The sequence below is a fragment of the Colobus angolensis genome, unplaced genomic scaffold, assembly GCF_000951035.1.
Source record: "Colobus angolensis palliatus isolate OR3802 unplaced genomic scaffold, Cang.pa_1.0 Scaffold9, whole genome shotgun sequence".
Classification (NCBI taxonomy): Eukaryota; Metazoa; Chordata; class Mammalia; order Primates; family Cercopithecidae; genus Colobus; species Colobus angolensis.
In genome coordinates this window covers 6,769,014-6,780,567 of record NW_012122931.1, presented here as the reverse complement: position 1 = coordinate 6,780,567, position 11,554 = coordinate 6,769,014, and the positions used below count along the sequence as shown (strand labels likewise).

The window sequence follows — 11,554 nt, the reverse complement described above, 5'->3', positions numbered from 1 at the left end:
TGCGACCTTGGCTCACTGTAAGCTCTGCCTCCTGGGTTCACGCCATTCTCCTGCCTCAGCCTCCTAAGTAGCTGGGACTACAGGCACCTGCCCCCACACCTGGCTAATTTTTTTTTATTTTTAGTAGAGACGGGGTTTCACCATGTTAGCCAGGATGGTCTCTATCTCCTGACCTCTTGATCTGCCTGCCTCAGCCTCCCAAAGCGCTGGGATTACAGGCGTGAGCCACTGCGCCCGGCCCCACTCTAACATCTTGTATTTTCCAATTTTTACACTTTCCTTAATTTATTCATGAGTTCAACAGCTACTTATTTCAACTTTCATGATAACCTCAAGAGATAAAAGAGACCCCTAAAAAAGAAGGAAGAAGGGACCTGAGGCCTGTCCAGAGTTACCCAAGTAGGAAGGCTGGGCTGGGACTCAGATTTTTTTATCCCTCATCTTCCAGGCACTGTTCAGGAAACAGGCAGGGGCCTATCCCCACTCTGGGAAGAAAGGAGGGGAGTGGGAGGGAAGGCACAGCGGCCCACTTAGTCTTTGGTCCGTTGGCTGTGAGTCCCTACACCTGGCTCCTGTTGTGCCCAGAGGCATGGGTCACACAGCACACCCAGGGTAACCGAGGTTGGTGACCTAGGTCACCAACAGAGCTGGTTAGCAGCTGCCAGGCCTCACCCTGGCACATGTGAGCCCAGCTGGGGGTCAGGGGCCTGGTGCTGCTAGGAGAGTCTTACCCTTCCCCCAAGTCCGTGCCCAGATATGTCATCTGGCAGCCTTCCCAGCCTAGGGGCTGCCACTTGGCCAAGCGAGTCTTGGAGGTTCCAGCAGAAATAATAGCAGCCGTAAGATTTCGGAATGTGACAAGCCTCACAAACAAGGGAACTCGTGGCTCCTAGGCCAGGGGAGAGCTTCCAACCCAGTCAGTTTGGGAGAAATGATGAGCAAAAGGCCTGAGGGAGTGAGACTGGGAGAGAGGAAGCCTGGACCGCGCAGTTGCTCATCACTTATGCCTGCCAGCCTCTTTCTTCCCCATCTGTTAGATGGGAAGTCGGGCTCGTTTTGTACATTACTGAGCTGGTTATCTCTTTGACATCTATAAGAAAAGTTTCTTCAAGATCCAAGTATACACAATTCTGTGAAGCAGAGTGTGCTGACCCAGTAAGAAGCTATGTGAGAGGAGGGATGTCTTAACAGCCATCTTCCTGAAACGGGCCAGCCAGGCACCCACCAACTTAGGGTATTGCGGCTGCTGAGAGTTGGTCTCTATGACTCAAGCATCCCTTTGACCCAAGGCCCCCTGCCCAGGCCCCAAGAGTAGACTTGGCCGCCTCACCTTTCCCTGCCTGTCTTCCTTCCCCTGCCCTGCCATTGTGCCCCCTCCGCCTGTTCCACTTGCGTTAAAGGGTGGCTGGTGAGGGAGGGCAGGAGCTGCAGGAGCTCCTGGGTGCTTTAAACTGCTTAGCATGCATTTCACAGCCTCTCTGGGGCCAGCTGTTCCTTTCTCTGCTCTCAGGGCCTGTTTGCTGATCCCCTCTCCACCTCCCTCCTCCCCACACCCCTCCCAGTCCCTGTGCAAAATTGCTTTTGAAAAGATCCACTTTCTGCTTAATTAAACAATGAGGAGGTCCCCTCGCACATCTGTAAACCTCCTTCTGCGGCCAGTTTAGCCCACAAACTGCTCCATTCTTACCCCCATTCACTTGTAAATGGCCCCTCTGATGTTCCCTCCACCCCCTCTCCTCTGTTACTCCCCCCTTGCCAGCTCTTTCTTTTCCCTTTTCAACTGAGGCCTCGGGTGGGCTCCCCGAAGAGCTCATCTTGGAGCCTGGTGGACTTGGTGGGGACAGAGGCGGTTTAACCTGTGGTAGAGAAGACTTAGGGGATCCTTTCTTCCATATCTGAAGGGCCATCCTGGGGAAGAGGGGGTACATTTGTTGGCATGGTCCCCGTGGACCATTCAGGCCCAGTGGGTGGGAATGACAGGAAGACAGATTTCTGCTTGGGAGAAAAGAAGCTCTTAACAATCAGAGCCGCTGCACAGAGGAGCTGACCTCCTGTCCCTGGAGGTGTTCAAAGAGAGGCTGGATGAGGGTCTGTTACACGCTGGATGAGGGTCAGTATCAGATACGACTTTGAGGTTGTTCCCTTTCAGTCCCGTGAGGCTGAGGCTGACACCTTTTGGGGCTCTCCCACAGTGGGCAGTCAGTGTCCCCCAGAGTAGGACAAGCCCACTGGGGCGAGGGATTCTGGTGGAGCTTGCGGCGGTGCTCTCCACAACGGGTATCCTCCCTTTGGCAGCAGCCTTTAGAAGGTACTGGAGCCCAGAGGATGAGGAATCCGAAGTCACTGTGGGCTTACAGCTCAGAGCAGCCTTCTGTTGAGCGTGTCCTGTGTGTGTGACACCGCCAGGCCTGCCATGGGCGTTGTGCCTTACGTAATCCTCAGCAGCTCTTGGTGTTTGGATTATTATCCCTGCGTGTCAGAGGATGACACCGAGGCAGCAAGGTGAAGTGATTTCCCAGCCAAGGCCATTGAGCACACAGCGCGGGTCCTCTGGCTGTAGACTCAGAACTCAACCACTCCATCATAGAGCAGCAGCTCTCATCACCTGCTCTGTCCCCGATGGCAGGCCAGGTGCCAAAGCATCCGGCACTGGAAACCTTGTGTTAGGTGCCCGTCTCCCTCCTCTGGTGCCGTGTGCCCAGGGGCAGCCTGGCTGCCAGCACCTCTAGCCTCAAAGAGTGTCATTCCTTCCACCTGGGTTGTCCTGGGAACATTAGCCAACCCCAACATCTTGTGGGTTCAAACATCTAAAATAGAAGGAAGGTCAGTATCTAGGAGCCCTCACTACTCTCCCCGTCCCCTTATTCCCTTTCCAGCTTCTGATGGGAAGATACTGGATGCCACAGAAAACCCCAGCCAGTCCCAGCAGTATCTGATTCATGGTTGGTTCTGCCCTGCCCTCTAAAGCTGGGGTGCCAGACCACTGGGCAGAGTGTGCAGAAACCCAGAGAGTGCGAGGGGTATAGGTTCTTCCTCTGGATCCTGGAGTAATTACAGCATTGATATGCAGGTTACAGTGCTGAGAGATTTGTATATATCGTCTTATTTTATCCCCCACAATGACCCTATGAGACAATGTTAACATCCCCATTTGACAAAAAGAGGAAGCTGAGGCTCCAAGAATTCCTTACCCAAGGTCATAGAACTAGGAAGTGATGGAGTCCAGCTCAAAACCAGGCCTGTCTGACTCCAAGGTCCGTGGTTTTAATCTCTTTCTCCCTCCCTCTTTCCCTCCCTACCTCCCCAGTTGTCCACTCAAGTAATGGTAATGGTAGTGCCATACATTTGAGCCAGATTGTGGTTTGAGTGTCACGTCAGAGACACATGGAAGCAGTGGGTCCTGGTTCCCAGGAAGCACATACCTAGGAGATACTGCGGAGGTTCACTAGGAGGGAGAGGCCCCTACGAGAGCAGGCCCGTTCTCAAGGCCTGGCCCCTCATCTCCTGCTGAGCTTCTTACCTTCTCCGTTCTGCTACCTTCAACCTGCCCGTTCCATCCTGCCCCAGCCTTCCCACGTATTATCCTTCTGCCCAGAATGCTTCCCACCCCACTCATCCTTCAGACCTGAGCTTCACTGTTTAACATCCTCAGCCAGGCCTTTCCTGATCCCAGATGAAGGAGATAGCATTTGTCACAACTAATTAAGTATGGTCTGTCTCTCCTGCTGGCCTCTAGCTCCATGAGGGTAGGGAGCTCTGTGTCCCTCTTGCCCACTACCATCTCCATAGCACCTTGCACATAGTAGCTGCTCAATAAATATTTGTCTCCTGAGTGATCACATGGGATTCCAGGAGGGAGACCGCCCCTAGTGGGAGAGGGAAGACAAGAGGACACAGAGTGGGAAGGTGAAAGTGAGAGTCTCCAGCCCCCATCTATCCCAGAGCCATCCATCCCCAAGCCACCAGCCCCTGACTCTGCTTAACCCTTCCTCCTCCCCTGGGCGCCTTTGGAAGCCGACCATCTGGCTTGGAGGCTATTTGCATATTGTCTGTGCCTCAGCAAGCCTAGCAAGATGTCCCTGGGGGTGTGTTTCAGGCCAGGCCGAGTGGCCCTTGCATCCTGCAAAGGGAGCCATGCGTTCCCCCTCTCCCCACCCCCAAATCCAGGCATGGGGGAACAATACGGGTGGTGATGCGGTAGCCTCACCATGGTAACAGGCTATCAAAAATGTGGGCAGGCCTGGGTGGGGGGTGGGCAGAAGAGGGAGGGAGTGACCTCAGCAAATAGGAGCATCATGATAAATGAGCCAGCACCGGGCAGCAGACTCATCCCCCAGCTCATCCCTCTGGGACTCCATGCTGGTGCCATCGTTCGGATGACCCCACCATGACCACTAGCCCTTCCCCCACCCCCAGGCCTATCCAGACTGGAGCAGAAGCACCTTCCCTTTGGAGGGAGCCAGGACTGTCTCCTAATTGAGTCCGGGTTCCATGCAGGCCAGGCACTGCCTAGACCCTCTCGCCGCCTCCACACACACAGGCACACCCCCGCCCGCCAGGGCTGGCTGATGGATGTGTCAGACCCCCGTGGCTCTATCGAGCGGCCACAAGATGTATGGGTTGGCGGCCCACCAGACAGTGCCAAGATGGAGGCCAAGGGGATTCAGAGCCAAGGGGAAACCTCTGAAACCCAGACCTCAGGGAGGAACCCAGCCAGGAGTCCAAGTGGGCTGCAGCTAGTTGGAGGCAGCATTCTCCCCATCCCATGCCTGCTCCAGGGACCATGAAGACTCCGATCTGCTTTGTTTAAAAGGAGACATTAAAATGGAAAGGTGGCAGTCTCAGTCCATGGACACTTTGCCCGTGGCCCTGTGCTCTGCTGGCATACGATCCAGGCAAGTTGGCACTGAGCAAAGTGGACCATCCAGGCTGCAGGCCTGTCAAAGCAAGGGTGACACACGCGCCAGCCAGTGTGCCTTAACTCCCTGCCCAAGGCTGGGGCTGTCTGTGTGCCATGCTGCGGGCCCGGACAGGGCAAAGTAAAGTCTCCCTGAGTCCTAGCAGCCTCTCCCTTGCCTACACTCCAGGACTGTGGACTCCAGGCAGGAAAACCAAGGCCCCACCTGGGCCTTCTCCAGCTTAGCCCTGAGCTTTGTCTCAGGCATTAGTCCAGGACAGCAGACCCCTGTGGACACTGACTCAGGATGGGGGTGGTTAACCCCAATCCCTCTGCTGGCTTCCCAGAAGCAAGTTGTCTCCCTAGGACCTTTATCCTCAAGTCATCTAAGGGAATGAGAAGGAACTCCGCAGCCTCAGGAGAATGGCCCTGTTTCGGGGCAGACAGTTGAGGACCATAGGCTTCGAGGTGTTTATAGAACCACATTCCTGTGTGCTGTGGCGCGATACTGCTGCCCCTAGGAAAGGAGAGGTGACCCTGGAGACAGGTGACTCTGAGCCTCGGCATGACATACGGAGAGACTGGTGGCTCTCCTAGAACCACAAGGAGGCAGATCTCAGTGTTAGCTGAGCAGGAGAGGCCCTGTCACCCGAATCTTCCAGGCCACCACTGGCGTGGAGGGCTCTGGAAGCGTGGGGTGGTGGCAGGGGAGTAGAGCAGGGATTTGTCGGCATCCCTGGCTGGTGAATGATCCTTCTCTCTCTCTGCCAGAGGAAATTAACTGATGTTATCAGCTCAGCAATTGTTTTTTTCCCCTCACAAAGGGAAATATATGCAGACCCCTCCAAGAGCAAAGCCGAATCCTTCCCATCTGGGACTGGCTGGAGAGATAAAGGTGGCGGGGGCTCTTCAGAGTCCTCTCAGAAGTCCAGCCATGGCAGTTGGAGACTGGCTTCCAGGACTTGTGGTTAGGGGCTTGTCTCATAACCGTTTAGATGCAACAGTCCTCCCACCATCTGCCTTGAATCCCTCCACTATAGGTAAATCCCATTGCCTCTTCTCCAGGACTTCAGCAGCGCCATGTGCAGCTGTCTCTGAAGATCCACCTGGCAAGTCACTGGCCTGTCCTAACCTGTTTCCTCACCTTTGGAATGTACACGTTCATGGGCCATCTTTTAGCCTGGTCTAAAAGAAGCCCTCTAAACCCCATGTGTATTTCCTTCTGGGCCAGGCAAGGCTCTGGGGGGACAGATGTCATTTGAGTTTGACAAGAGTTTGTACTGTGCATTCCTCTCCAGGGGACATCCGGAACCTGCTCGTCTGGATCAAGAAGAATTTGCTAAAAGAGCGGCCAGAGTTATTCATCCAGGGAGACAGCGTGTGAGTCCCATTCCTCCCTTCCCTGAAGGGGGTGGAGGGAGGGACGGATATCTGAGCCCCCACCCTCAGGTTCAGTCCTGGCCTTCTCTGAATCTGGTTCTCCCCTTCCTCCTCCCTGACTCCTCCAGAAAATAGTCTGAGATCTATTTTCAGTTTTCTTGTTACTAAAACCAAACTCTTGAGGATTTTTAAAATCCCAGATGAAAGGAGCCTGGTGAATTTCTCAGAAAACTTGGATTCTGCCCTGTGGTTGCCACAGACTTGCTGTGGGACCTTAGACCACTTACTTCACTTCTCTGGGCCTCAGTTACTCTCTACACAGAAAGTGCTGAGGAAAAAATGTAGCTAGTACAACTGAAGAGCTAAATATTCTATTTTATTTCATTGTATTTAAATAGCCACACGTGGCTAGTAGATTACCATACGGTGCAGCACAGGTCTAGAATCCCAAGGAGTCATTGACTCTGTGCATGCACACACCCATGCACATGCACACACACTCACTGGGGACACCCCATAGGTGCCCAGAGCAGTCTCCTTGGAAAGGACCAGCTTCCAGTTGGCAAGAAGTTTCTTCTAAAACAAGGCCAGTCCCCCTTGTGAAAGGTGGCCGGTGCAGTTGTGAGGCTCGCGTATTTGCCGCGAAGCATAGGTGACTGTGAGGTCCTAGGGGATCAGCCCTCCTTCAGGTCATGGTCCAGTGGTCCTGGAGGCCACCTCTAAGGCCAGCAGCGCTCCTTGGGCCATTACCAGTGGGAGCCAGGCTAAGTTGCCTGACAGATGTTGACCTACGCTGCCTTATGCCAGGCAGGACTGCACATGAACATTGCCATGTGGCAACTGATTCGGAAGAGGCAAAACAGCCTCCTCTCCAGGATGGGCATGCAGAGGCCTAAAAAAAGCCGAAGTTCTTTTCCAGGGCTAACGAGAGTAAGGTTAGACCCCTGGAAAAGTCCCACTAATGATTACCGTGACAGTGTGGCAAGAACTCCACACATATCAGCTGATTTCGTATAGGCCTTGTGGGACAGACGCTATTGCTTATCCCATTTTCAGATGAGGAACCTGATACTTAGAAACAAAATGACCTGCCCGCGGTCTGGGTGGTGGTGCTGGCTGGCGTTTGCACCCGTTTTCCATCTGGCTACAAAGACCATGCATGACTGTCTGACCTGATTTCCTTCACACTCAGACCAGCCTCCCCTTCCTGGGAGATCTTTAGCCAGACCCCAGGAGGAAGGCTCCCCAGCACACTCCCCTGCAGCCCAAAGCTCTCAGCTCTCTTCCTCTGTGCTACTGCCTCCTGCCTCTCACTCCCTGCTACTCACCACTATCTTTCCCACAGGCGGCCAGGAATTCTGGTGCTGATTAACGATGCCGACTGGGAGCTACTGGTCAGTACCTCGGGTGACATCCCTCCCCCGGCCCCTGCCCTTGCTGCTTCAGTGGGAAAGCCTTGGGCCTCTCTCAGGCACATGTAGAGTGGCTGGGTAATCCTCCACCCCATTGCAGCCCCACACTGAGGCTGCTGGAGTCTCTCACTCCAGGTGAAGAAGGGATGGGTAGCTGGGGACATGGGAGTACCCCTCCATCCTGAAGATTTACAGGTTGAGGTATAGGATACCCATTTTTCTGGTACAGTCTGTCTCTTCCAGAGCAGCCAGTCCTCAGCCCTTGCTCTCCCAACTCCTGGGGTGGAACTGGGAAGGTAGCCCTGAGGGTCTCCCGTTCTCCTCTGCCCCGCACCAGGGTGAGCTGGACTATCAGCTTCAGGACCAGGACAGCGTCCTCTTCATCTCCACTCTGCACGGCGGCTGAGGGCCCTTCTCTGGGCCTGGGCACCCTTAGAGGGGAGAACGAAGCAATCAGACATCCCCTTGGGCCCTGCTTCCAGGTCTCCCTGTCCCCCTTGCCTGTCTTCTTCCCTGCTCTGTCCCCCAAGCTCCCTCCAGGCAGGGAAAAGAGGCCAGGTGCTAAAAATGAGCCTTTCTCAAGCACGTGAGCAGGGGAAGGCAGACAGGCACCAGAGCCCAGCACTCCCTTTTCCAGCAGCTGTGATGGGGGAGGGTGCCCCTCTGGTTTGTCAAGAGTGGAAGGAGGCTCTGTGGCCAGGTGACCTGGCTGCCTTCCACTCCTTGTACCTCATTCTAAACATGGAGTGGCCGCTGACAAGGTGCTCCAGCCCCAGAGCCAGCATCTTCATGGGGAAGATGAATGGACCTGAGTAGCTAAAGGAAAGCCCCTCCCTACCCAAAGATTGGAGGCTTCTCAGCCTCAATTTCTCTGTCTGGACAGCTGAGGGCTCTGCCTGTCCCCCACTGCTATCAGTATGGAACCCCAGCTGGGGTCCCCTATTCAGTGCTGACTCCCCCTAGCCAGCAGCTGCTCCTCCAGCCACACCCCTCCTTCTGCTCCCCCAACCCCTAGCCCTTGACCCTGGCTGGCCTGCCCCCCTCCACAGGCCACCAGATGGGCTCCTGAGACCCTCCCCAAGCTGCTTACAGCTCATTCTGCTGGGGGTAGAGATGAAGGGAGGGGGTAAGTTAAACCTTGGACTAGCAAGTAGAAGCCTGGGGGGGATCTGTGTGCCTCAGTTTCCTCCTCTACAACTGAATATTTATAGTGGCTGAAAACTGGGGAGATACCTGATGGTGCAGATGTCCATTTTCTCTCCCTTCCCACCTCCTGCAGGAAGCAGGATGGGGCAGGCAGCACCTGGTAGGCAGAGTGGTTTGCTCCCCCTCCCCTTCCCTTCTGGAAGTCTTGGGGCCTCAGTGCTTGCAACAGCCGGCCTTGTGCAAATAAAAGACTAGGTTGTTTACTAGCCTTGCTTGGAGCTTCATCCTTGGAAACAGGTGGCACCTCATATCCCCCCAGCCATGGTCTGTGATACAACCTCTCCATCCTCAGCCTAGGGCCTCAGAGCTACCCTTCACCCTTCACCCAAAAGAGGGGTGGGGGTGAACACTCAGACAATCTGAGACAGGGTAGTCTAATAGAGCCATCTGGAGAAGGGGGTGTCAGAGTCAGTCTGTGCTGACCAGTCTGCGTCCCAGGACGCATCCCCACCCGTCTGTCCAAGGCTTTGTCCCACCAGCTGCAGCCAGCAGCCTCAGAACCCAGAATGGGGGTGGCATAGATAAGACTGCTGAGCCCCCTTTCTGTGGTCTTTCCTTCCCATGACCTGGAGAAAAGAGCTTTGTTTGCTGGAGGGAGACCCCCAAAAAGAATTAGGGTGCTAACATCCCACCAAAAGCGTCATCCCATCCAAAATGTTGCTTTTCATTCTATGTCAGTAATTTAAAGTGGAATTTCTCACCTCTCACCCTGTGGAGATGAAAGTGGCAAAAGGTTGTCCCAGCAGTGTTGGGGAACGGGGTGTATACATCCTTTTGGGGATGGATGACCTGCCGGCTGGTGGGCTTTTCTCCAGCACTACTGTAGGTAGAAGCCCTCTGGGCTTGTGTGGAGTGGGAGCAGCAGTGTTGGGACTATGGGGAGGAGCTGGTCTGGGTGCAAATTAAGGCTAGTGTTGGGGTCTGAGTGCTGTCCAGAAAGGCTGTGTGACCAACCCTCACTAGTTCCTGAGGTCAGGGTCTCCATGTTAGGGAACAAAGCAGGAGACTTGGAACAGCCCCTATAGCTGCACTTTCAGAAGGTCAGCCTGTCCCATTCTTGTAACCTGGAGGTCCCTCCCTGTCTCCACCCCACTGAGCTGCAGGAGCAGCCCATCAGTGCACCTGATTGGAACACCCCAGATTGCAGGTCCTGGAAACTGGGCGCTAGGATCCGTTTCTCTGGCTGCAAAGAGTGGGAGGCCTGATGTGGGATATCCCTTCTCCCACCACACCCCAATTAATGCTGAAGAGTAGGGCAGGAGGAGGTGCTGGGAAAACCGGGTTTCTTGGCACATGGGGGTGCAAGCACTGTGGTTGAAATTGGCCATGGCCAAGGCACTCCAGACGATTTCAGGTCATTTTTAGCCCCAGGCTGGAAAGGGGTCAGGGGACAGGTGACCTGGGCTCAGCCCCCAGCAGCTCCCAACCGCCCCTCTCCCAAGCAACTCCTGATCCCTGCTTTTGAGGAAATAAACAAATAAAACCCCGCTATCTCCGAAGATTTTTCTTTAATGAAAAGGATTCGTTTTTCCAAGTTCTATTTCCAAAGCCGAGGCGATTGCCGGGCTGGAGCGCATCGTTGGCGACGCTTGCCCGTCGGACCCTGGCAGTGGCTGGAGGAGGCTCAGCCTCTCGGTCCGTCCGGAGGGCTTGCGGGAGGGGTTGGTTGGTTTGGGATTTAGGGGTTGGTTGAGGATTTGTTTTGTTTAGGTAGGGAGTATTGGGGTGATAAGTTAGAACAACTGCGAAACGAGTTAGCGGGCGCATTCGGCCGGCCTCTTTCACCCCCGACTTCCTGCGGCTTGGGCTGAGGGCGGACCACGTTCGGCCCCGCCGCTGCGTGCAGGCTTCGTTCCGGCCGAAATTTGAAAGGAGGAAAAACGACGCGATCGACTGAAGGACCCTGCCGGCCGGTACTGGTCACCCGCAGAGGAGAAGGAAGAAGGACGAGGATGCGGATGGCGGCGCTGGTGGCAGGGACCGGCGTCCCTGTGCGCGCGGGCCGGGACCGCGATCCTCGCGCAGGGGCCAGCCAGCCGCCGCCCCGAGAGGTCTCGCCCGCGCTGAGCTCCGTCCCTGCGGCCCCCGCCCCTGTTGCGCCCGGAGCTCAGCCACAGATGTCCAGCCACAATTCTCGGTTGGCCGCAGACTCGTACAAGAATTGCGTTTGGACAATCAGTGGCGAAGCCCCTGAGTTCAGGGCCCTGATCTCCTGCGGGGTTCCGCTTTGCTCCTAAAAAGCGCCAGACCAGGACATCTCGGAACTGCGCGTCGGACCACCTCGCAGGCGCTCAGCAGCGGCTGCCCATCTGGCGGTAAGGTGGATTAGCAAGCACGCGGATCCTGACCCTGTGCGGGGATCCCCATCGCCCCTGGCGTGGCTCCTTCGATCGCGGCCCGGAGTCCCCAGAGTGGCCCGCATTGGGTCTCAGCGCCGCCCCAGGTCGAGGGGGAATCTCTTCTGTCAGGCCTGGGGAACCCCGACTCCCCTCTCCCTGCCCCCAGCCTGGACTCTCCGGGAATCCGGAAGGCAGGACCCCCAGGCCGGGTCGCGTTTCCGAGCCCGGGGTCTGGGTTGCTGGATTCGTGGGTCCCCCGCCCCCGCCCAGCCCCGCGCACGCACCGGCTCGGGCGCTCTCCGCTTTCCTGTGGCTGAGTC

The 11,554-nt window shown here is 55.8% G+C and overlaps 1 protein-coding gene across 2 annotated transcripts in view; it reads left to right on the top strand.

Moving 5' to 3' along the window:
• URM1 (ubiquitin related modifier 1) overlaps window positions 1-10,381 on the top strand; it is a 24,615-nt gene extending 14,234 nt beyond the window's left edge. Inside the window, exons 3-5 of one of the 2 annotated variants that reach the window (XM_011931282.1) lie at window positions 6,196-6,277; window positions 7,623-7,671; window positions 8,027-10,381. In XM_011931282.1, coding sequence (XP_011786672.1) covers window positions 6,196-6,277; window positions 7,623-7,671; window positions 8,027-8,095 — 200 coding nt within the window. In that variant the 3' untranslated portion in view covers window positions 8,096-10,381. Of the gene's footprint in view, window positions 1-6,195; window positions 6,278-7,622 lie in introns of both variants that reach the window. The other variant, XM_011931281.1, reaches the window with a different exon arrangement.
• Window positions 10,382-11,554: the final 1,173 nt, after the last annotated feature.